Source organism: Tripterygium wilfordii, chromosome 4, assembly GCF_013401445.1.
Source record: "Tripterygium wilfordii isolate XIE 37 chromosome 4, ASM1340144v1, whole genome shotgun sequence".
NCBI lineage: Eukaryota > Viridiplantae > Streptophyta > Magnoliopsida > Celastrales > Celastraceae > Tripterygium > Tripterygium wilfordii.
Window position 1 is genome coordinate 7,846,366 of NC_052235.1, and position 26,725 is coordinate 7,873,090.

Sequence of the window (26,725 nt, forward strand, 5' to 3'; positions counted from 1 at the left end):
GGCTAATGTTCCTAAGGGAACTACACCTAGGAAGAGAAAAGTTTATGTGAAGAAGGTTTGGGTGCCTAAAGGGTTGAATGACTTTGAAAAGAAAGCATATGTGATGAGAACTTTCAAAATTGATGCATATGCCTTTATTGCTACTAACCCCAAAGGATCCAAAGTTTGGATACCTAAAGTATATTAAACATGTGTTTATCTAGGTGTGCTTAAAATCCAAATCCGAGTCATGCAAATGGTATTTGGATCGTGGTTGTTCTAGACACATGACGGGAGATGCTTCATTATTCACATCCTTTGAAGCAAAGAAGAATGAAGGATTTGTGACCTTTGGAGACAAGGTCAAAGGTAAGATCCTAGGCTTGGGATCCATAGGTAACTCTTCTTTCTCCCTTAGTGAAGTAAGATTGGTTGAAAATTTATCTTTTAATTTATTGAGTGTTAGTCATTTAGCCGATAAAGGCTTTGATATTCTTTTCAAAAATGATAAATGTTATGTGTTTGATGTTTATGGTAATGTTGTGAAATTAGGAAGTAGAAGTGGTGATATGTATGTAATGCATTTTGATGCTATGAAAAATTCTAAAATATCTTGCTTGCTTGCTAAGAATGATGATGCTTTGCATTGGCATAGAAGATTAGGTCATATCGGAATGTCTACATTGAAAAAGTTGTGTGCCAATGAGCTTATTAGAGGATTGCCTAAGTTAAATTTCAATGTTGAACATGTTTGTGATGTTTGTGTTAGGGGTAAACAAACTAAAGAGTCTTTTAAGCCTAAACTTGATATTAGTACTTCTAGGCCTCTAGAATTGTTACATATGGATTTATTTGGTCCTAGTAGAGTTAGGAGTCTAGGTGGAAAATACTATGCATTTGTTATTGTGGATGATTATACTAGATTTACATGGTGTTTGTTTCTTGTGCATAAAAGTGATGCATTGCATGCTTTTGAAAACTTACTTAGGAGATTGCAAAATGAACATAACTTAAAGGTTTCAAAAATTAGAAGTGACCATGGAGGTGAATTTGAAAATGCTAATTTTGATTCTTTGTGTGCTTCTTTTGGTATTAAACACGAGTTTAGTGCTCCTAGGACACCTCAACAAAATGGGGTTGTAGAAAGGAAGAATAGAACTTTACAAGAACTAGGAAGAACCATGCTTCTAGAATATAATCTTCCTAAATATTTTTGGGCCGAAGCTACTAGTAATGCATGTTATGTGAGTAATAGACTTAGCATTAGAAAAGGATTAAAGAAAACTCCTTACGAACTCTTGTATGGCAAGAAACCTAAAGTAGATTACTTTAAGGTTTTTGGTGCTAAATGTTTCATTTTAAATACCAAAGACAATTTGGATAAATTTGATGCAAAGAGTGACATTGGAATATTTTTAGGATATTCATCATCATCTAAAGCATATAGAGTATTTAACTCTAGAACTAAAATTGTGGAAGAAAGTGTAAATGTTAAATTCGATGATATGACCACACTTGCTCCAAATGTGCGTGTAGAAAATAAATTTTCAGATTTGGAACATCCTTTGAAGCACAAAAATGAAGGTACACATGGAGTACAATTGCTAGAAGAAGATGAAGATGATGTCCCTTTGGTGGAGAACTTAAGGGAGATGAATATCTCAAATGAAGAAACACCACCAAATGAAGAAAGTGAAGGTGAACCCAAGGGAAATGAAGAACAAAATGAAGCTGAAAATGCTATGGAACAACCGGATGTTCACAAATACAAGGTGATGAAGTCTCATCCAAAAGAACTAATTATTGGAGACTTGCATCAAGGAAGGCAACTAAGAGCCAAAAGGGACTCTACGGTCAATTCTAATCCTTTAAACTCTTTTGTCATGCTTTCTTTAGTAGAGCCTAAAAATGTACGTGATGCTTTGCATGATGATGATTGGGTGTATGCCATGCAAGAGGAGTTAGAACAATTTGAGAGAAGTAAGGTTTGGACTCTTTGTCCTAAACCTAAAGACCACACCATTATAGGAACAAAATGGGTCTATAGGAATAAGATGGATGAAAATGGTAATGTAACTAGGAACAAAGCTAGATTAGTGGCCCAAGGATATTGCCAAGAAGAGGGCATTGACTTTGATGAAACCTTTGCCCCGGTTGCAAGGTTAGAGGCTATTAGATTATTACTTGCATTTGCATGTTACAAAAATATCAAACTTTTTCAAATGGATGTGAAAAGTGCATTTTTAAATGGTGTGATAAATGAGGAAGTTTATGTTAAACAACCTCCCGGATTTGAAAGTAAGAAATTTCCAAACCATGTTTACAAACTAGACAAGGCTTTATATGGTTTAAAACAAGCTCCTAGAGCTTGGTATGAAAGATTGTCTAAGTTCTTGCTTGAAAATGGTTTTCAATGTGGTAGTATTGATGATACTTTGTTTATTAAATACAAAGGTCTTGATATGCTAATTGTGCAAATATATGTTGATGATATTGTGTTTGGTGCTACATTAGAATCTATGTGTGAAGATTTTGCATTATGCATGAAGAATGAATTTGAAATGAGTATGATGGGTGAGTTGACTTACTTTCTAGGTTTACAAATTAAACAAACCCCACTTGGCACTCACATTAGTCAAACTAAGTATACAAATGAGATATTAAAAAGGTTTGGCATGGATATTTCTAAAGGTTCATCCACACCTATGGGAGTGGGAACCAAATTAGAACCCGACCTAGATGGTAATGATGTTGATCAAAAGAGATATAGGTCAATGATTGGTAGTTTACTTTACTTGACCGCATCTAGGCCCGATATTATGTTTAGTGTTTGCATATGTGCAAGATTTCAATCTAATCCTAAGCAAACACATCTCATGGCCATAAAGAAGATTCTTAGGTACTTAAAGGACACACCTTCCCTAGGGTTGTGGTATGATAAGAAATCTTCATTTGACTTGCATTCATTTATAGATGCCGACTTTGCGGGTTGCAAAATAAATAGGAAAAGTACTAGTGGTACTTGTCAATACCTAGGAAATATGCTCATATCTTGGTTCTCCAAGAAGCAAACATGTGTTGCTTTGAGCACTACCGAAGCCGAATATATGGCTATTGGTAGTTGTACTTGCCAATTGCTTTGGATTAAACAACAAATGCTTGATTTTAATATGGAATTTTCAAACATTCCAATTCTTTGTGATAACATAAGTGCCATACATTTGTCTAAGAATCCTAGATATCATGGTAAAGCTAAGCATATAGACATTAGACATCATTTCATTAGAGATCATGTTGCTAAAAAGAACATTGTGCTTGAACATGTAGAAGGGGAACATAATATTGCCGATTTGTTCACTAAGCCTTTAGCTAAGGATAGATTCATAAAACTAAGAAATGCATTGGGTTTGTGTGAAGCACCTTGAGTGCATATTACTTGAATGCATATCCTTGTTTGATTGATATCCCAAGTTTGAACTTGAATGCTTATTATATTTTCTTGGTGATATGTGCTTATAAGCTAAATGTATAAATTGGTATGCATGATTGAAGGGGGAGTAACCTAGTGTCATTAGAGGCCATGGGTCACTTAGTGTGATAGGCTCCAAATTGGTTCACTTAGGTTCTATTAGTTCAATTGGTGTGTTGCCATTTGTTGATGAGAACTAGTTTTGGATATTATTTGAAGCATGTTTATGGTCTTAAATCACTGTTGTGATAAAATCTCAAAAATGCTTTTAAATCTTTTACAAAACTTGCATCAACCCAATAGTTCTCCACTTTTTGAATTATTACAAAAAGGGGGAGAGACATGATGATAAATTGCAAATTGCATTAAAATCATTTGCCAAAATACATATATAGGCATAACTTAAGGGGGAGTGTATATGCCATGATTGGGAGAGAATAGATGTTAAAGTAAGGGGGAGCTAAGCTTACTTAACTAAAGTTGTATATGAGTTTCAAAATTGTTTTAAATTGATATCATTAAACTTTTTAATGCACTTTGAATTGATATTAAATTCAATTACAATCAAATAGACATTTATATCATGCATGTTTTGTAATCATCAAAAAGGGGGAGATTGTTGGACCTATGGTCCTATATGTCTAATTTTGATGATATTAAATCAATTATAAATGATAATGAAACATTAAAGCAATATTTGATTTATATGAATTGAATTTAAATGACTATATATTTTTGAGATAGTGCTGGAAATTAAGTTTTGAAAACAAACATACATGAACTAAGTTAGAGCATCAATTTTCCAATTATCATATCTTAACCAACTTAGGTCCAAATGACTTGAAACTTGAACCACATGCACAAGAAGGTTTAATATATGTTCTAGGACTATATTCATGAGAAATTAAGTGCATCACATATATATTTGGTCATATGCTTAAATTCCGCCAAAACTAGGTTTTACCTAATTTTGTGCATATGTGTTCTTTGTGAACGTGGTGAACCAAATGAACTCCGATTTAAATGAAATTTCATGTGCATCTTAGTTTCATCACTATGAACATATTTGATCTAGTAAAGTTCAAGAGAAAAGGTCATTTACACTGAGTTTGCAAAATGACTTTGAATTTACACTTTGAATTTATCGGTTTCACTATTAGTGATCTAATTGCTTGGTTGAGTGACCAAACGATTTCCGATTGTTATGAAATTTTACATGGACATTCTAATACATATAAAATGATTTATCATCCAGTAATATGAATTTTCTGGGTTGTTTTTCTAATGTAATTAACCTATGCGCTCTATATGAAGCTCTTTGAGCTTACATGCAATTGGGAAGTTCTATCTCCTATTTCCTTGTAGGTTAATCATCCATGGTTGAGAATTAAAGAGAGTTTGAATGGTCAAGATTTGAAGACGTACATTGATCAAAGGGTTGTGCTTGTGACAACACTTATGGAAGAAAGGTACAACTTGACTTCTCTCAAGCTTCCAACGTCTATATGCTCTATGGTGGAGATTTGTTTGCTCAAATCATCAATGACCAAGATTAGGAGCTGCAATGGATGGTAGAGATCAACTCTTGAAGTTTGATCCAATGGCTGCAAGCATAGGAGAGAATTGCCTTTAAAAGAGGATCTTCCCTTTCATACAACTTGGAGAAGCAAATTGAAAAATTATCCTTGAGAGAAACCTCTTGCTATCAAGTTCATCAATCATCAAGCTTTCTTGCTATTTGCTACAACAATCTTCTCCAATACAAGCCTCTACAATCAAGGACTTCTCACTACTCTTGCTTTTGCAAAAGGGAAGTTCCTATATCCTTTAGGCTTTGTTTACTTACAATCTAAACCTCTCTTGTTCTTAAAATCCTATCTTTGAGAGTGTTGCTGTAATCTTGAGAGTTCCACACCAAATACCTTTGAGGTAACCTGTGAGAACCTTGGCTGAAAATCCCATTGAGAAATTCCCTTTGTTAGGGGAAATTGTAAACATTGAAGTTTGAGGGAGTTCTTAGAAATCCTTGGTGTAAGGAGTTTTGTGGGTCTCTTAAAACCACACCTTAGTGGAGTTGGGAAAATCCTAGGTTGGTGAATCTAGGTAGTAGACGTAGGAGAAGGGTCTCCGAACTACTATAAATCGCTGTGTTGATTTCTTTGTTTACTTGTTTATATTTACTACTTGTTTCAAACTGCAGGATTTTCAAAACCCTAATCTGTCCGAGATTAGCAGACTGCCTTAAACTTTGAATTTTGATCTGAAATTTTGATATAGTGTTTATTAAGGTGTTGTGACATTGCATATAAAATTTCGTTGCATTTTGACATCATTTGATAGGTAAAATCTGAGTTGAAAAATCTGTGTGCAGTGTGCTGCTTGAAAATCTGTTTTGTGCAATTCTTGATTATTTGATATTTGGTCATTCACTATATTGTATCACATCTTGCATTGGATTGAATATTGATTAGGAAAATCATTAGAGTCCAAATTTGTGTGCTACTTGTTAATTGTCATTAATTTGTTTAAATTGAAAAACGGATTCCAATTGGAATTTGGGGACACAATTCACCCCCCCCTCTTGTGTTAAACTCGATCCGTCAAGGGGGTGTGTGCGAGTTGTTTATTTCAAGAATAAACTGGATCCGACCCGCTGCACTTTTTTCGTTATAAGGGTGCGTGATCCCGCGAATTACTTTTAAGAAATCCTCTTTGAGAACCATAGCATTTCGTGATTCATTGGTAAATCTACTTTGATTCTCTCTTAACCAATAAGATGGGACTATGAATATGGTTAAAGCTAAATCGTTTGAAGTCCAGACGCAGCATGTACTCTTTCTACTACTATGTTAATAAAAAATGGTTTAAAAATAAAAATGAAGGGTTGGAAGAAATTGTTTTCGATATAGAACACTCATGTCAAGAAAATGATTTGAGTCCATTATTAATTATTAGAAAAAATGGCTATTTCATCCGTTTTTATACAATGCTGAATTGATGACCTACGTAGAACGTAAGAAGAATTCTTTGGATTTGAAAAAAAAAAAGAAACAATTTTGCTGACAATTACTTTCTTTGTCAGAAGAGTCCTCCGAATATTCTGGTTTTGGATTAGTAATAAGTTTTGATATCTTTTTTTTTCAAATATGACTAGAGAAGAGAAGATAGGCTCATTACATTCAAAAAAAGATATGGGAATTTTTCATAAGTAATTGAGCGCGAGAGCCAAATGAATCGAAAGATTCATATTTGGTTCGGGAAGGGATTTTGAAATAAATGGAAAGAGAATCTACTTTCATTAAGTGATTTATTAGATAATCGAAAACAGAGGATCTTGGATACTATTCGAAATTCAGAAGAACTTCGCGAGGGAGCTATTGAACAGCTGGAAAAAGCCTGGGACCGTTTACGGAAAGCTGAACTGGAAGCAGATCAGTTTCGAGCGAATGAATATTCTGAGATAGAACGAGAAAAATTAAATTTGATTAATTCAACTTCAAAGATTTTAGAACAATTCGAAAATTACAAAAATGAAACCATTCATTTTGAACAAGAAAGAGCGATTAATCAAGTTCGACAACGGGTTTTCCAACAAGCCCTACAAGAAGCTCTAGGAACTCTGAATAGTTCTTTGACCAACGAGTTACATTTACGTACTATCAGTGCAAATATTGGCATCTTTGGGACGATGAAAGAACTAACTAATTAGTCCTTGTATTGTAGGCATTATTTTTTTTTTGAATAAAAAAAATAATAATTAAGTACTCATGGTAACCATTCGAGCCGACGAAATTAGTAATATTATCCGTGAACGTATTGAACAATATAATAGAGAAGTAAAGATTGTAAATATCGGTACCGTACTTCAAGTAGGCGACGGCATCGCTCGTATTTACGGTCTTGATGAAGTAATGGCGGGTGAATTAGTAGAATTTGAAGAGGGTACAATCGGCATTGCTCTTAATTTGGAATCAAATAATGTTGGTGTTGTATTAATGGGTGATGGTTTAATGATAGAAGAGGGAAGCTCTGTAAAAGCAACAGGAAGAATTGCTCAGATACCAGTGAGTGAGGCTTATTTGGGTCGTGTTATAAATGCCCTGGCTAAACCTATTGATGGTCGAGGCGAAATTTCAGCTTCTGAATCTCGGTTAATTGAATCTCCCGCTCCAGGTATTATTTCGAGGCGCTCCTGTTCAGCTATTTTCGAACACCAAAATAGGTGCTGAAAAATAACTCAATTTAATCCTTGCAACTTAAGAAAAACGTTGTTGAGTACAGTGAGAAGCAAGGGTATCTCCCGCAGAGGATTGGAATATAATTGCAAATCAAATCTAATTGTGACTCGAGCTAACAGTATTGTGACTCGAGCTAAACGACTAACTTAGAATAATCAATAAGAAGTAGGAAACGTTTTTGATTCTTATGAGAGAAAGAGTCAAGGGAAAGCTATCCACCACTAACAATCATGTACTGCTGCAATCTTCAACTGTTATTCTTGATTCACGAATGACGATGTTTAAGATAAAACAATGGCATGTTGATTTTATCTTATTGCTCTCTCTTAATTAGGATGTCAAGTGCATGGCATGTACTCCTTAACTTAGTTCTTAAGATGCAATCTAGAATGGCATGTTCATAGATTCAACACTCAAGAATCATTAAGCACAAAGAAAGCAAACATCACTAAATTCACAAGATGTCGCATGCATCTTATATCACTTAGAAATCAATTCACATGAATATGAGCTATCTTATTCATTGGCTACTTAAGACTTTATGAAGATATGGGCGATCAATCATATTGTCCTAGCAATAGAATTCTAAGACATGCATCTACGCGTGCACTCAAAGAAACGTATCTCGGATTTCATCAACAAGTAATATAGTGAAAAGATTTTCATTCGATCTCAAGAAATAAGATTAAAGATTAACGAAGCATCAGTACAATCATGTTCGGGCTTCAACCAGCCCCTTAACTGAAGGAAAACTAGCTACTCATCATCTGTTTTGAACACTAAAACACAAAAGAGAAAGAGACAACCAAGTAGTAGATCTCCGCTTGCTTGCTGCCGATTTCACCTTCTCTTTGCGTCCTCCGTTCGTTCTTTCCTCCGTCCGTGTGTTCTTCGATGACTTTTACATCCCTTTTATAGTTTCACAATAGGGCACGACTGAGACTTTTGAGACAAAATAGGAATTAAGTCCAATTACCATAGGGAAGTGATCCTCCTAATTGATACAGAACTCGACTTTCGATACACTTCTCCTTATGGAAACTGAACTTAATTGATTGAGAGAGTTGTCATTGACTTCTAACACATGATTCGAGTGCCCCGTAATCTCCCAAGATTTGTTCCTTGTCTTGAGTACCAAGAATGGTAACTTGAGGTATCAAATCTTCTAATTTCGTATATAATTTCTGCACTGAACCACTGATGCTAAAACTGATGCAACTTCCTCTAGGGAACTCCAAATCACGAACCGTAAAATTCTATGGAAACTAGACTTCTAGATCTTTCCAACGGTATATCACTCGTTGTCCAATTCCTCCTGAGCACGTCCAGTTTATTCCGTGAAATTGACGAATCTGTTTAGGAACCCGACTTGGCTTCAAAATTGTGAACATATTCATCTTTTCTTATTTCACCATATTTTTGCCTCTTTAGCTCTCAATCACCATTAGGGACGTATTCCTTCAAAACTTACACAAAACACATCAAAACAACCAATTTCACAAAGGAAACTAGTGCAAAGTATAGGAATAAGGGATGTAAAATGTGCATAAATATGTGTTATCAAATACCCCCAAACCTGAACTTTTGCTAGTCCCCGAGCAAAATGGTAAACAGAAGATAAATAATAACCTAGGCCACTTTCGTAGGGAAACACGATAACACTTAGCGTGTGTCACAAGCCTTTAAACCTCTAGGTGTCCCTAGTAGGAGGAGTTGTGTCTCCTGAGGGTTTAGTAGAACGATACCCACAAACATTTATGAAACCAAAATTGTAAAAGGGCATCCTTTAAACAAACTAATAGAAACCAATGTGTGTCAATCGTACTCAATGAACTAAGATCATACCACTATAAGGAAATACATCACAATGTATAGACTAATGCGGATACTCATAAAACCCAAGCTTAAAGAAACACCATACGCGAATGCCATGGAATAAATTCGCCTCGACTCTATAACTCACATGATAACTTTCTTTCTTTTTCTTTTGGTTCACTCAGAACCTAGGGCTTGAAATCTCTCACAAGCATACATGGCGGAAGTTATGTGAAACAGATAAGGATATTCCACGTATGAATAGATGACAATGAAGCACATAATAGAAAGAAGATCTCACGAAAGAAATCAGATACTAAGAACACAGATAAACCATAACACTTATCTTCACTTCCAAGAGAAATTCACCCAAAAATCAGTTAGGTCTTTTGTTATGGTTGTAACGTAAGGTAAGGCTTATGGGTAGGAAAGAAAGAAATACAAAGGGATCAGAGCTTGAGCTATACTAAAGTCTTGCATTCATGAAGTACAATAGGTTGGCCCGCTTATAAACTTTGAAATTGGTGTCCAGGCCTTCAGTGCCCTCTTTTTCTTTTTTTTTTCTTTTTCTTCTTTTTTTTTTTCACTTGGGAGCTCAAATGATTTTTCCTTAATTTGTGAGCTCATATTCTTCTCAATTCCAATTTCGTTTCTTTTTTTTTTCATTACAACATATATCTTTCTTCCAATCAAAGCACAATCTGCCTCGGTACACACCATATATTTTTTTTTCTTTTATTTCCAGCTCAACCTTCGAATTTCTACAAGATTACCTTAACATAGCTCAAGCTACAGGGTAGGTTCAGAACAGGGCAAGTTGGATAAGTTGAGGGTAATGAAAGAAAAGGCTTAAGTGTTTGGTTTCAACAGGGTAAACGGCGCACACAAAAGGTAATGAATTCAAAAGGTTTAACAAGGGTAAGACACACATAGCCTAACTTCATCTTTCAGGGTTCATTCAACTCAAAAGCAAAGGCAAGCATCATGATATCTGTATAGAGATTAGTTCTTTAGTATCCAATGCAAGGCCTAGTGAGATCAATCTAAACGATGAAGTTGAGAGTGTTTAAGAATAGAAATAACAATGCATCTCTCAGAAAAAATCAGTATAGGCTCAAAAATCTCACAAGGTAGTCTCCACTATTTTTCCACAGTTCATTCTGCTATGGCATCCTTGTCCACCAAGATATTAAGAGCACAACACAATTAAATGAATCATCTATGATGCAATCCCTACGTGACACTCTCTCAGTCAAAGATTATTGATCAATGCACACCATATACATCTCCATTAGTAAGCAAAAGTAGCACTTCAACTCAAGGTTTCAAAACAGTTTTTTTTTTTTTTTTTTTACTGACTCTAAACATTTCCCACACCCCCAAACCTAAACTAAACATTGTCCCAATGTTAAGAAATTAAAACACAGAACAAGCTAAGCCAAGCATGGAAAGAGGGAAACACAACTAACTATTAGAAATTAAAACTGAAAAGAAAAGAAAAGTTACTAGAGTGTAGCCTTTTTCTCCCTTGTTGGGTTACCTCCCAAGTAGCGCTTGAGTTAACGTCTTCAGCCAGACGGCACCACAAATCATGCACTAACATCAGGGTCACGGAGAGGTACATTCTCCACCAACCGCTCTGTGACCCACTCAAGGTATGGCTTAAGCCGATGCCCATTCACCTTAAAAGTGCTCCCTGTTTTTGGATTCTGAATTTCAACTACACCATGAGAGAAAACATTAGTAACAACAAATGGTCCACACCAACGAGAGCGAAGTTTACCCGGAAACAACTTAAGTCGAGAATCAAAGAGAAGGACTTTCTGGCCAACTTCAAAGGTCTTCTTGGCAATTAGCTTATCATGAAACGCCTTAGTCTTCTCCTTGTAAATTCGAGAATTCTCATATGCTTCAGTCCTTAACTCGTCAAGTTCGTTCAACTGAAGACGTCTATGATCACCCGCCAACCTCATATCAAAATTGAACTTCTTGATGGCCCAATAAGCACGGTGTTCAAGCTCCACTGGAAGATGGCATGACTTCCCATATAGTAACCGAAAAGGACTCATGCCAATGGGGGTCTTGTAGGCAGTTCTATATGCCCATAAAGCATCGTCCAACCTATCACTCCAATCTTTTCGGTTTGTATTGACGGTTCTTTCTAGAATGTGTTTAATCTCTCTATTCGAAACTTCTGCTTGACCATTCGTTTGAGGGTGGTATGGTGTAGACACTTTGTGAGTGATATTATACTTCTTCAACAAAGCTTCAAAAGATCTGTTACAAAAATGAGTTCCTCCATCGTTGACAATAGCTCGAGGCGTACCAAACCTTGAAAAGATTTTAGCTCGAAGAAAGCTGAGAACAACTTTAGAATCATTAGTCCGAGTGGCCTGTGCCTCCACCCACTTAGAAACATAATCTACAGCGAGAAGTATGTAAAGGAATCCATGAGAAGAAGGAAAGGGACCCATGAAATCAATGCCCCAAACATCAAAGATTTCAACAATATTGAATGGGTTTAGTGGCATTTGATTTCTTGGGCCAATATTACCTGTTCTTTGACAACGATCACAAGTCTTACAAAAATGATATGCATCCTTGAACAATGATGGCCAATAAAAACCACTCTCAAGTACTTTAAAAGCTGTCCTCTTAGCTCCATAGTGGCCTCCACATGCATAAGAGTGACAGAAAGTTAGAATAGAATCAAACTCACTTTCGGGTACACACCTTCTTATCACTTGATCCGGGCATTGCTTCCATAAGTATGGATCATCCCACACATAGTACTTTGCCATCGTGACAAGTCTATCCTTTTGTGCTCTAGTGAAGTCCGCCGGAATCTTCTTGGTAACAACATAATTGATGATATCCGCATACCAAGGATCCGCAACCTGCATAGCAAAAATTTGTTCATCAGGAAATTGTTCTTGTAAGGGTAAAACCTCACCTTCCCAAGTTTGAGTATGTGTCATGCGGCTGAGATGATCCGCCACAACATTCTCACACCCCTTCTTGTCTTTGATTTCAATATCAAACTCTTGAAGCAAGAGCATCCATCGAATCAGTCTAGGCTTAGCATCTTTTTTTGTGAGAAGATATTTTAATGCTGCATGGTCAGAAAAAACTATCACTTTAGTGCCTATAAGATATGATCGAAATTTATCTAAAGCGAAAACAACAGCAAGTAGCTCCTTCTCTGTGGTGGTATAGTTGACTTGAGCCTCATTGAGAGTCCGAGATGCATAGTAGATAACGTGAGGCAGCTTGTTTACTCGTTGTCCCAAAACAGCGCCCACTGCGTAGTCACTTGCATCGCACATTAATTCAAATGGAAGGCTCCAATCTGGTGGCACAATGATAAGGGTTGTCGTTAACATTCCCTTAAGCTTGTCAAACGCCACTTTGCATTCTTCATTGAACTCAAATTCCACTTCTTTTTGGAGTAGGCGGCAAAGAGGCCTTGTAATCTTTGAGAAATCCTTGATGAAGCGCCGATAGAAACCTGCATGACCAAGAAAAGAACGAACCTCCCTCACACATGTAGGGGGTGGTAAAGAACGAACAAGATCTATCTTTGCTTTATCAACTTCAATACCCCTAGGAGATATAATATGGCCTAAAACTATGCCTTGTGTTACCATGAAGTGACACTTCTCCCAATTAAGTACAAGGTGAGTTTCTTGACAACGTTTTAAAACAAGTGACAAATTATGAAGACAATGGTCAAAAGAATTACCGAAAACTGAAAAATCATCCATGAATACCTCAATAATTTTTTCGACCATGTCAGAAAATATGCTCATCATACAACGTTGAAATGTGGCAGGCGCGTTGCATAAACCGAAAGGCATCCTCCTATACGCAAATGTTCCGAAGGGACAAGTGAATGTCGTCTTCTCTTGATCTTCCGGAGCTATGGCAATTTGGTTGTAGATCGAGTAGCCATCCAAGAAACAATAATATGCATGACCTGCAAGACGCTCAAGCATCTGATCAATAAAAGGTAAAGGAAAGTGATCCTTACGCGTAGTATCGTTGAGCTTGCGATAGTCGATGCACACTCTCCAGCCCGTTTGCAAACGTTGAGGCACTAGTTTATTGTCCTTGTTCTTGACAACTGTTATTCCAGATCGTTTGGGCACAACTTGTACAGGACTCACCCATTTACTGTCAGAGATAGGGTATATCATACCGGCATCAAGAAGTTTGAGAACTTCTTTCTTTACCACTTCCATCATAGGAGGGTTCAATCGACGTTGGGATTCTCTTGTAGGTTTTGATCCTTCCTCAAGAAGTATTCTATGCATGCATGTGGTTGGGCTTATGCCCTTGATATCTGCTATACTCCAGCCAATTGCTGTTCTATGCTCTCTGAGAACTCGAATCAGCTTATCTTTATCCTCTACCGAAAGGTTAGCTGCGATAATAACTGGGAGTGTCTCATTGTCTCCCAAGTATGCATATTGTAGATGGTCCGGTAGCTGTTTAAGCTCCAATTTTGGTGCCTCAATCACAGAAGGTACAAGTTTTTCATTAGAAATTGGAAGAGAAATAAAAGGAGAATAATACTTACCTTGTACCCGTGGCAAAGCTTCAAGGGCAGCCACCGAAGTCTCCAATTCTTCACACCAAATAGCTTCTTGGTTGGTCATTGTGATGGCTGATTGTTGGCATCGTAATAAACCCAATTCCAGCACAGTTTTTAAAGAGTCATCACCCATGCTTGTATTGAATGTATCCTGCACCAAATAATCAAAAGTATCAATGGAAAAACAAGATTGATCATCACAAGGATACCTCATTGCTTCGAAAATTCTAAAGCCAATTTTTTCTCCTTGAATTTCCATGGACAAGGTTCCTTCATAGACATCAATCTTGGTACGCGCAGTTCTCATGAAGGGCCGGCCAAGTATGAGGGGTAAGGAGATTGGCATAACAGCTTCTTCCATCTCCAACACAAAGAAGTCGGCCGGAAAGATCAATTCATTCACACATACCAAAACATCTTCCAACAAACCTCTTGGTCGTCTAAGTGATCTATCCGCAAGTTGAATAGCCACACTAGTCTCTTGGAGTTCACCTAGATCAAGTGCTTCATAAACAGAAAAAGGCATTAAATTTATAGAAGCACCTAAATCAAGTAAGGCTTTTTCAAACCTTTTTTCACCGATGGTACACGGTATGGTAAAGCTTCCATGGTCTTTCAATTTGGGAGGTAGTTTACGTTGGAGCACAGTTGACACCTCCTCACTCAGAGCTACTGTTTCATGTTCTTCAAATCTCCTCTTGTTAGTGCAAAGCTCCTTAAGAAATTTCGCATACTTGGGAATCTGTTTTATAGCATCCAAGAGAGGGATGTTTACTTGGACCTTACGAAAGGTATCCAAGATATCTTTATCGTGTTGCTCCTTCTTGGTTTTCATGAACCTGCGAGGGAAAGGAATGGGCACAATATACGAATTTGAAGCATTGGTTACCTGATGGTCGGTTATTTGCTTCTCCTCAATATTTTTTTCCATCTCCTTTTGCCCAAAAATTGTGTCTCTTTTGTCCTCCTCCTCTACCACATCATTCTTTCTTTTGTTATTCAACATTGGTTTGTCCAGAACGTGCTTTCCACTCCTCAAAGTCACAGCTGCTGCTTGTTCAGGGTTTACTCCTTTAGGATTAATTTCAGTTTGGCTAGGGAGTTTACCTGGTTCCCTTTGAGAAAGAACAGTCACAACTTGACTCATTTGTCTCTCAAGGTTCTCTATAGCCTTATCTTGCTTTTGGAAACGACTATCTGCTTTCTGTATAAAGGAATTAGTGCTATCAACCATAGTCATAACCAAATCTTCAAGTGACTTACCAGGTGCACGTTGCAAAAGTGCTGGAGGATTCATAGCTCGAGCTATCTGTCCTTGGCTCGAGCCTTGAGGTGCAGTAATTGCTTGTTGGACATTGTCATTGTTACTCCATCTTAAGTTTGGATGGTCATGCCAACCCGGATTATAAGTATTGGAGTAAGGGTTATACCTTGACCTTTGTGCCGCATAGTTAGCTTGCTCCAGCTCTGTAGAATACATGTGACAAGTTTCAGTTGTATGATCAATATTGAAACATTTAGCACATACCTCACTTTGAGTAGCTTGTCTTATTGGGAGTATGGTCTTCATCAGCATGTCTAATTTATTTTCAATAGCTGTTATTTGTGAGGAAGATCCATCTCGACCATTTACTTCATAAACACTTCTACTCCTTGATCCTTGTCTTCCTCCAGTAGAGAATTGCTGAGAATTTTCACTTAAAGTCTCAAATATTTGAAAAGCCTCATTACTTGTTTTATTCATGAAAGCTCCCCCACATGCTGAGTCCACTAAGACTTTGTTGGCATCGTTCAAGCCTTCATAAAAGGATTGAGCTTGGTCATCTTTGGAAAAACCATGATGAGGACACTTGCGAAGCAACTCATTGAAATGCACCCATGCTTCATGAAAAGAATCTCCATCTTTCTGCTGGAAGGCATTTATCTCCTTTCTCAATTGCCTTGTTTTCTGAGCAGGGAAATACTTTGTGATGAACTTGGTAGCCAGCTGATCCCATGTGGTAATAGATCCTGCTGGCAAGGAATTTAACCACCACTTAGCATCATCCTTTAGAGAAAAGGGAAAAAGAATTAACCTGAGTCCCTCGGCATTTAGGTGTTGGATGTTCTGTGTCCTACACAGATCATAGAATTCCCGAAGGTGCATGTTCGGATCCTCCATCGACTTTCCATAAAAGTGTGGTACAGAATTGATCAATTGAGGAGATATGCTATATGTAGATGCCGCAGTGGGAGTAAAGGCAATGCATGACGGCTGAGCTAGATTTGTAGGGACAAAAGAAGCCTTGAGTGGTTTCTCCTCTTCAGCCATTGCGTTATCCTCAAAAATATGCTGCTCTTCCTCTTCGTCCGAACTAGATCGTGGCAATGGTGGTAGTGACTGAGAGGATGTGGATTCCGTAATTCGGCGTTGGGCTGCTTCTTTACGGTGTAGACGAGCAGTGCGTTCAATCTCTGGATTGTAAACAAGGTCCTTTCCTTGAGAACTTCGAGTGTGCATACACTGAAAAGAGAAACAAAAAGAAAATCAATTTGCAATTAAATAAAACAATCCCCGGCGACACGGCGCCAAAAATTGTTCAGCTATTTTCGAACACCAAAATAGGTGCTGAAAAATAACTCAATTTAATCCTTGCAACTTAAGAAAAACGTTGTTGAGTACAGTGAGAAGCAAGGGTATCTCCCGCAGAGGATTGGAATATAATTGCAAATCAAATCTAATTGTGACTCGAGCTAACAGTATTGTGACTCGAGCTAAACGACTAACTTAGAATAATCAATAAGAAGTAGGAAACGTTTTTGATTCTTATAAGAGAAAGAGTCAAGGGAAAGCTATCCACCACTAACAATCATGTACTGCTGCAATCTTCAACTGTTATTCTTGATTCACGAATGACGATGTTTAAGATAAAACAATGGCATGTTGATTTTATCTTATTGCTCTCTCTTAATTAGGATGTCAAGTGCATGGCATGTACTCCTTAACTTAGTTCTTAAGATGCAATCTAGAATGGCATGTTCATAGATTCAACACTCAAGAATCATTAAGCACAAAGAAAGCAAACATCACTAAATTCACAAGATGTGGCATGCATCTTATATCACTTAGAAATCAATTCACATGAATATGAGCTATCTTATTCATTGGCTACTTAAGACTTTATGAAGATATGGGCGATCAATCATATTGTCCTAGCAATAGAATTCTAAGACATGCATCTACGCGTGCACTCAAAGAAACGTATCTCGGATTTCATCAACAAGTAATATAGTGAAAAGATTTTCATTCGATCTCAAGAAATAAGATTAAAGATTAACGAAGCATCAGTACAATCATGTTCGGGCTTCAACCAGCCCCTTAACTGAAGGAAAACTAGCTACTCATCATCTGTTTTGAACACTAAAACACAAAAGAGAAAGAGACAACCAAGTAGTAGATCTCCGCTTGCTTGCTGCCGATTTCACCTTCTCTTTGCGTCCTCCGTTCGTTCTTTCCTCCGTCCGTGTGTTCTTCGATGACTTTTACATCCCTTTCATAGTTTCACAATAGGGCACGACTGAGACTTTTGAGACAAAATAGGAATTAAGTCCAATTACCATAGGGAAGTGATCCTCCTAATTGATACAGAACTCGACTTTCGATACACTTCTCCTTATGGAAACTGAACTTAATTGATTGAGAGAGTTGTCATTGACTTCTAACACATGATTCGAGTGCCCCGTAATCTCCCAAGATTTGTTCCTTGTCTTGAGTACCAAGAATGGTAACTTGAGGTATCAAATCTTCTAATTTCGTATATAATTTCTGCACTGAACCACTGATGCTAAAACTGATGCAACTTCCTCTAGGGAACTCCAAATCATGAACCGTAAAATTCTATGGAAACTAGACTTCTAGATCTTTCCAACGGTATATCGCTCGTTGTCCAATTCCTCCTGAGGACGTCCAGTTTATTCCGTGAAATTGATGAATCTGTTTAGGAACCTGACTTGGCTTCAAAATTGTGAACATATTCATCTTTTCTTATTTCACCATATTTTTGCCTCTTTAGCTCTCAATCACCATTAGGGACGTATTCCTTCAAAACTTACACAAAACACATCAAAACAACCAATTTCACAAAGGAAACTAGTGCAAAGTATAGGAATAAGGGATGTAAAATGTGCATAAATATGTGTTATCAGCTCCGTATATGAGCCTCTTCAAACAGGCCTTATTGCTATTGATTCGATGATCCCTATAGGACGTGGTCAACGAGAATTAATTATTGGGGACAGACAGACCGGTAAAACAGCGGTAGCCACAGATACGATTCTCAATCAACAAGGGGAAAATGTAATATGTGTTTATGTAGCTATTGGTCAAAAAGCATCCTCTGTGGCTCAGGTGGTGACTACTTTACAGGAAAGAAGAGCAATGGAATATACTATTGTGGTAGCTGAAACGGCGGATTCTCCAGCTACATTACAGTACCTCGCCCCTTATACCGGAGCGGCTCTAGCTGAATATTTTATGTACCGTGAACAACACACTTTAATCATTTATGATGATCTCTCCAAACAAGCACAGGCTTATCGCCAAATGTCTCTTCTATTACGAAGACCACCCGGCCGTGAAGCTTATCCAGGAGATGTTTTTTATTTGCATTCACGTCTTTTAGAAAGAGCCGCTAAATCAAGTTATAGTTTAGGTGAAGGAAGTATGACTGCTTTACCAATAGTTGAGACCCAGTCGGGAGATGTTTCAGCTTATATTCCTACTAATGTAATTTCCATTACAGATGGACAAATCTTCTTATCCGCCGATCTGTTTAATGCTGGAATCAGGCCTGCTATTAATGTGGGTATTTCCGTCTCGAGAGTAGGATCCGCGGCTCAAATTAAAGCTATGAAACAAGTCGCGGGCAAATTAAAATTGGAATTGGCTCAATTCGCAGAATTAGAGGCCTTTGCGCAATTCGCTTCTGATCTCGATAAAGTTACTCAGAATCAATTGGCGAGAGGTCAACGATTACGCGAGTTGCTCAAACAATCCCAATCTGCTCCTCTCGCGGTGGAGGAGCAGATAATGACTATTTATACCGGAACGAATGGCTATCTTGATTCGTTAGAAATTGGACAAGTAAGAAAATTTCTTGTTGAGTTACGTACTTACTTAAAAACAAATAAACCTCAGTTCCAAGAAATCATATCTTCTACCAAGGTATTCACCGAAGAGGCAGAAGCCCTTTTGAAAGAAGCTATTCAGGAACAGATGAAACGTTTTCTACTTCCGGAACAGTTATAAAATAAAGGGCATTGATCACCCTTAATTTAAATACTAATTTAAAGCTTCTATGACTATCATATAAAAAAAAGTCGAATAAAAGAAAAGAATTTGAATAGAATTAATTAATCGAATTAAAGATATAAATTTTTATATACCATAAAAAAGCTATAGCTATAGTCTAAGTGTCTCTTATTTAAACCTGAAGCATTTAACTTTCTTGACATAGATAAAAATCTAACAAACATATGGAAATAAATTGTGTCCATGCGTCCAATAGGATTTGAACCTATACCAAAGGTTTAGAAGACCTCTGTCCTATCCATTAGACAATGGACGCCTTTCATTCCAATTTTTTTGCTCATTTTGACTTTGAATTGAATTTATGCGAGATAATTTTTAGAATTGCCTATTTAATTCAATGTATTAAATTCAATGATGGATTAATTCTTCAAAAATTATTTTATTTTAAATTTATGATTAAAAATTAAAATGAAATAAATATAGAATAAATATAAGAATAGAAAAGAATAAGAATGTAATTCGTTTTAGTAATAAAATATAGGATCTTAGTTTTTTTATATTGAATTTTAATGGAATTTTATTACAAATAATAAGTAAATTCTTCTTTTTTTGCTTTATTCTATCTGTTTTTATTCTATTCGATCCAAATGGATCCTATATCGACTCCGTTTATAGAGTCTATAATAATATAGAGAGCGGGTAGCGGGAATCGAACCCGCATCGTTAGCTTGGAAGGCTAGGGGTTATAGTCGGCGTTGATTCATCTTAACGTCTCTAATTCAAAACCAAACATGAAACTTTTGTTTCATTCGGCTCCTTTATGGGCTATCGAGAAATTCTCGTATATAAGACGTGAAAAAAAAAAAAGAATCAACTTGTTATTAATAACAATTTAAGAGAAAATACAAAGGAAATTGAACTTCTTTAACTTGGACCCATAATATCTATGTCAGCTTTCTCTCTTACTGCATTCAAAAGAATGTGCTTTCTAGATGATCCCTCTAGAAGAGGGGAATTTGAACAATTTTTCTAGTTACTTCGTTCTCTATTTCTCTTTGAAAGAATCCTTAGGAAAAGTCTTTTGTTTCCGCCGGGCTAATAATACTCAACAAAAATGGATGTCTTTAGTAAACCAAAGTCGCCTTTTAATAGCTATTTCGCTTCAATCTTTTCTCGACAAAAAAAAATCGAAGATTTAGTTACGATTAGAAAGAAACTTTTCTATGTTTATCCATGGATCCTTTACTCATACTCATTCAATTGAATATATTCATCCAATTAAAAAATTATGTTTCGTAATTTCATAATCCAATTTATGTTTATGAAGTTATAGTTGATTCTTGGATACAAATCACGAGAATGTATATTCTTCTTCGAATCTTTTATTGAAAGTATTGAAAGGGGAAGGATTAAATCCTTTTAAGAAATAAAGTTTTTGATCGGAATATGAATCCAACCAAGGGACCCCTTAACTATTAAGGGGATTACTAGAACGAATCACACTTTTACCACTAAACTATACCCGCTATGATGCCATTATCTTATAGAAAGGGTCTTTTGTCGAGCAAAGTAAGTGGTCGTAATCAATATAGGATTAAAAACGAATCATGAAAATGAGAGTATTGATATATTTTTTTGTCAGTACACATAATGAGCTTAGGAAAAGAAGACTCATTTAAATAACTCAAAAAACTAAAAAAGTACTTTCTTTTTCGAGAGGGGTTTTTGTTGACTGATGCTGCTGGCCAAAACAAATGAATTTATAACATAAGAATGTATTGTTCAAGAAACCACAGTCCTTTTAGCTTTTTTTGTGTCCAGTAAAAAGTAAAAAAAAAAGAAAATAAGAAACGAGACTATGATTCTATATCTTGGAAATAGTCCTCTTTCTGATTTTTATTTCTTCTTTCAATAACAAAAAAGGCCCGACTAGGTACCGACCGGGGCCAGGCCGTCGAAATCAGAGGAGGGATTTCATACGAAAAGCTATTTAAAGCTATTTATTGTTCTTTTTTTTTTTATTAGTATATATTGTATTTTTTTGTCTAGTCTATATACAAAAAATAGGGTCTATATAATATATCTAGATAGATAGATTGTATATTGAGTCTGTATTGATTGGAATATTGGGTTGTAGATCTCTTTTTTGAGCACTTACTTTATCTAACTTTTATCTAAATGGAATTGCCAATAAAAGTTAGATATTTGATAAAACTTTCTTACATATTTTTATATTTTATATCTATAATATAACTATTTTTTATAGTTAATATTAATTATTGAATTTTCGTTTAGTAATTAGTTTGATTAATTCTTTATTAATTCGATACGGAAATTAATTCAATTAATTGTAATTCGGAAAGATGGCTGAGTGGACTAAAGCGTCGGATTGCTAATTCGTTGTACGAGTTCTTCGGAAAGATGTCTTGATATTTTAATTCTCTTTAGAATTTGTCAAACCCTCTTGGTTTTTGTTTTTTATTTTTTCATATATATATTATTAAGTATTATAATTTTTCCTTTCATTTTCAGAGTTAAGGGTGTGATGTCACGCCCTTTTCTCCTAATGTATACCGAAGTGTACCTATATCCATAAGAACGTGACCGACAGGGGACCCCATCCCCTGAATCAACCCTTAATCCAATATGTAAATTATATAAAATGGTAACAACTCCTGAAACATAATGTGGAAACAGTCTCTCCAAAATACCACCTATATACACCCACCCAAAACAGTCGGAGTATCTATACAACAGCGGAAATAAGAAAACATATCTACCCGATATCAGACTGAGTAAATAAGTAACACATATACAAATACAATACCTAAAATCCTCAAAACTCGCTAAAGAAACAGCTCGAGACTATACACCAGCTCCTGCGTCCCGCCGCTGACCAGCATCACCTAAATGCAACTCACTTGAAAGGGAAACAAGAAGAGGAGTGAGCCAAGAAGCTCAGTAGGGCATAGAAAGGGAACACCGATATCCAAAAAATAAGAAATCCAGGAATATGACGCATAATATGCAGCACAATAAATATACAATAATTGGCAATTCAACCAAGTAATATGGTAGCCGATAAGGCTATACAGCACCGTAACCACAAACACCAGTCTCTGGTAATCCATAATCCATAATCCACCCCTGGACCCACCCTAATCCCCGTAGGGTGTCTCCCAATCCAGGTCCACACCGAAACTGGATGAGGCTCGGATATCTCGATAGCATAGCCTACACCAGAGAGCGTCCCCTGTGATGCACCTCACCACAGACGGTCTACAGGTATGTACCCAGTTTATTGTATAATTCATCATAATCCAATATATTGGGCTCCTTTATGGGCCACACAGTGTACCTCAACCACCTCCAATCACCCCACTCCCAAAGACGTACCAACAATGATAATCAACATAGAATACGTATAAATCATACAAACATGTCGTATTTTCACCCCCGAAAACCGACAGAACCATAATATAATAAGAGCCCGTGAAACCGGAACTCTAGAATCACACGCAAGATACATAGAAAACCCCTGCCAGAAAATCGGAAACCGAATACCACGCACGCGTCCCCAATAAACCCCTAACTCTGAAAGTCAACCTGCTTCAAATCTCAACCGGGATCACCGTCTACATCGAAAAACACATTATACGAAAATATAGTTAAAATACGTTCGGTCAACTATGGTCAGCGGTCAAAGTCAACGGTCAAACCGGGTGAAATGGGTCAAAGCCGGGTCAAACCAGGTGAAATGGGTCAAAACCGAGTCAAATCTGGTCAAACCAGGTGAAATGGGTCAAAATCGGGTCAAACCGGGTGAAATGGGTCAAAATCGGGTCAAACCGGGTCAACTCGGTCCAAACCCAGTCAAACTCGGCCAACGTCACCGCCGGCGATCCGGCAACCTAAACCTATCAAATCTTACACCAAATTGAAGAGCTCGATGAGATGAACTCAAAGGTACCTGAATCAAGCCAAACCGTCCCCGGAATCGGCCGGATCGACCAAAGAAAGTTCACAGTGGCCGGAACTTCAATATCAGATATCTCCCAAACCAGAGCTCCGATCGACGTGATTCAAGTTGGGTTACACTCGTCTCGTCCGTAAGCTTCTTTTGATACCAGCCTTGACCGTCACCGTCGCCGGAATCATGAAATCGCAGTTTAACCTGTTTTAGTGAGAGAAAGAGGAGAGAGAGAAAAAAATCGTGAGAGAAGAGGGTATTTTTGCAAATTTTTTTATTTTCTTTAATTTTTCTTTTATACAATATTTTACTTTCAAAAACACACATCTTTCAAAAACACCCCTAACTAAAATGTTCAAATTAACTTCAAAAATTTATAATAAATCCAATTTAAATCCGATTTGAATGATTCTTGTGCCAATAATTTTCTTTTTAAATCCTCCATTTATTAAAATATTTTCATAGTTTTATCTTGTTTTAATTTTTCTCCCCAAATCTCGATTCACGATTACTGAGGTTCACTCCACCTCGATCAACGTGTAAAAATACTATGAACAGTGTATAATCGGGTCAGGATATTACATCCTCCCCCCTTAAGAAAATAATTTCGTCCCCGAAATTAAAATCATACCTAGGTAATGAATAGCCCTGGATATCTAGCTCGAAATCACTCAACCTCAATCAACTTGTAAAAATATTATGAACAGTGTATAATCGGGTCAGGATATTACATGTGAAATAGATAAAATCCTAAGAACATTTCAAAATAAAGCAAAAAAGCCATTTTTTTATTCTTCGCGTCCGGGATTTCGTCCGGGATCATTAGATAGGAATCCGAAGATGAAGAGTGAAACAAAGAATATGACTACCGTGTAAACAAAAAGTTTGAGAGTAAGCATTACACAATCTCCAAGATTCTTTTTTTTTTTGTTTGTTTGGGAAAAAGAGAATAGATTCTCTATTTTTAGAACACATATTCTATTTTGACACCAAGAAATCAAGTGCTTTATAGAAATAGAAAAAAGATTCCATTTCAGAAATGCATTTGTAAAATTGGGTCGAGTCCTTCATTATCAATTTATTTCATACCAACAATTAGATATTATGGGGGACTCTAAGTAGAATATTCTATTCTAGTATATATGATAAAGTATTCTAATAATATATAGACTAATGGAATAAGGTCTTTCAATGGAAAAAAGTGCAGAATGCGGAAATCTGTGGATACAGATTTATCGCGGCTATACAGGAATCTCGATCGTTGACTTGAGGATTCATACTGTTACGACTTATCTGATCTTATCAATTGTTAGAATTTTTTTTTCGTGACTAAATCATGAATTTTGGAAGGTTAGAACAGTATTTAAGATCTTATCGAAAACTGACAGCAGCTTGCCAAACAAAGGCTAAGAGAAGAAAGAGCACAGGGATGACTGGCATAACATCTACGATTGGCTTCAAAAAAGCGTAGGCCTCAGGCAATTTAGCGAAGAGAAAACTGCTTGAATGAAGGCTAGAATTAAAACAGATCCAGATCAAACTAAAGATATTAAGCATAACAAATTTTTTGTCTTAAAAATAGAAAGATAATTGTATCTTTTTTTTATTGAGTTTTGAATATCTTATTCATTTTAAAATGAATAAGATATTAAACATTTTAAATTTTAAAGTAGGGTAGACCAATAAAAAAACCTTCATTCAATTCGCAAATAAAAAAAAGAAAGAATAGAAGAAATCGTACTTTCATCCAATATCTTAATTGAATTATATATTATGATCAAGAAATTAAGTTTAATTCTATATCTACATCTACATGTATCAAAATCTTATGAACAATCTAGTTCAGAGATCTTTTGACTGGAATTGACGAACAACCAATACTAATATTAGTGTTTATTTAGTAACGAATAGAAATAGAATATGGGGCGTGGCCAAGTGGTAAGGCAACGGGTTTTGGTCCCGCTATTCGGAGGTTCGAATCCTTCCGTCCCAGAGCATACCCATTATTTCTATGAGAATAGGTATTCTCGGTATATAGAATCTTTATTTTCAGTATATGAGAATAAAAAAGGATTGTCTTTTTGAACAACTTTCTGTTTAATTTAAGATTCTAATCCATTTTATCTTTAAAATTCTAATAGATGCGATTCTTCTTCATTTTTGAATTATTTAAAGTGATTCTTCTTTGAATCATATTTTGCATAAATTGGATTGAGTTCAAATCAAATAGATATTGATGCAATTGAATCTATTTTTGAGCCGAGAAAGATGAGAACATAGATAAAAGTCTTTTTGAAGTCATAAAAAAGCCGGATGCGCTTTTCATCCCATGCCCATCTCCTTGATAATTAATATTTCTGTTCGTTTTTTATAAAAAAAAGCTTACGCCCACATCTATTTGTGTTTTCAATCATGCACTCTAAATCGAAATCTTAAAGTGCCCCCGATTCCCGATCCATTAAATGATAATGATGCAGTCCCCTTATAAACTCTTTTTGGATTTCTGAATTGAATTATAATACTAAGAGTACTAATTGAACTCAATCAAGGTGATTAAGCAAGAGGATTAAGTCGATTAATTTACTAAGGTAGGGTAAAAAATAGGAAGAATGGCTTAATCTGGACTTCTTTTGCTTTGTTTTGTACCTATACAAGAAAGAGAATCTAGCATCCAGTAAAATAGTATGCTTTTTCTTTGCCTTATTCTTTGATTTAGAACCCCCTATCCCCATATACTTACTCGTAGAAGTAGATAGCGATCAATCGGAAATGGAAAAGCTCTATTTCAATCCTCTTATCTCTTTTCATCTAATTACTAATATAATTACATATGTAAACAAAAAAGAATTCATATATATTATAGATTATAGAAGTCAAAAATATGGATTACTCAAAAAAATGGATTGGATATAGATAGTATCATCTTAACCAACAACTATTCATGATTCCATAAAGGAATTAATTACATATTAAAATGAATGAAAACTAAAGGAGGAATATGCTCAAACTTCGCTTGAGACGGTGTGGTCGAAAGCAACGAACTTTTTATCGAATCGTTGCAATTGATGTTCGATCGCGAAGAGAAGGAAAACCTCTTCGAAAGGTTGGTTTTTATGATCCACTAAAAAATAAGACCTATTTAAATTTTCCTGACATTCTATATTTCCTTGAAAAGGGTGCTCAACCTACAGAAACTGTTCAGGACATTTCAAAGAAATCGGGATTTTTACGCAATTCTGCCTTAATCAAAGCAACTTCAATCAATGCAATACAAAAAAAGGGGGTTGGATGATTTATATATAACTTGGTTTACCCTTGTTTCATTTAACACAAGTCCAACAAACACAAGTCTTAGGCTTGTGTTTGTTAA

The 26,725-nt window shown here is 36.2% G+C and overlaps 2 protein-coding genes, 2 non-coding genes and 1 pseudogene across 4 annotated transcripts; 3 read left to right on the top strand and 2 right to left on the bottom strand.

Annotated features, from left to right (window-relative positions):
* The first annotated feature begins 6,238 nt into the window (after positions 1 to 6,238).
* On the top strand, positions 6,239 to 7,157 carry LOC119996894 (ATP synthase subunit b, chloroplastic-like). Its single transcript, XM_038843672.1, has 2 exons — positions 6,239 to 6,277; positions 6,777 to 7,157. The coding sequence occupies exons 1-2, from the start codon at positions 6,239 to 6,241 to the stop codon at positions 7,155 to 7,157; spliced, it is 420 nt and encodes a 139-aa protein (XP_038699600.1).
* Positions 7,158 to 7,215: 58 nt separating this feature from the next.
* Positions 7,216 to 10,571, top strand: LOC119996895 (ATP synthase subunit alpha, chloroplastic-like). Its single transcript, XM_038843673.1, has 2 exons — positions 7,216 to 7,621; positions 10,453 to 10,571. The coding sequence occupies exons 1-2, from the start codon at positions 7,216 to 7,218 to the stop codon at positions 10,569 to 10,571; spliced, it is 525 nt and encodes a 174-aa protein (XP_038699601.1).
* Positions 10,572 to 11,090: 519 nt separating this feature from the next.
* Positions 11,091 to 26,725, bottom strand: part of LOC119996896 — a 34,871-nt pseudogene continuing 19,236 nt past the window's right edge.
* Positions 15,928 to 16,034, top strand: LOC119998023. Its single transcript, XR_005468154.1, has one exon. It is a non-coding gene; the product is annotated as a small nucleolar RNA R71 (small nucleolar RNA).
* Positions 19,630 to 19,701, bottom strand: TRNAR-UCU. The gene has a single exon. It is a non-coding gene; the product is annotated as a tRNA-Arg (tRNA).

What these genes read in the sequence shown, in the direction of transcription:
- LOC119996894 (XM_038843672.1), top strand. Translation starts at nt 6,239, where the DNA reads ATGGTTAAAGCTAAATCGTTTGAAGTCCAGACGCAGCAT. An exon ending in TTGAAGTCCAGACGCAGCAT is followed by an intron (nt 6,278 to 6,776) that starts GTACTCTTTCTA and finishes AATCGAAAACAG; the next exon opens with AGGATCTTGGATACTATTCG.
- LOC119996895 (XM_038843673.1), top strand. Translation starts at nt 7,216, where the DNA reads ATGGTAACCATTCGAGCCGACGAAATTAGTAATATTATCCGTGAACGT. An exon ending in AATTGAATCTCCCGCTCCAG is followed by an intron (nt 7,622 to 10,452) that starts GTATTATTTCGA and finishes TTCATCTTTCAG; the next exon opens with GGTTCATTCAACTCAAAAGC.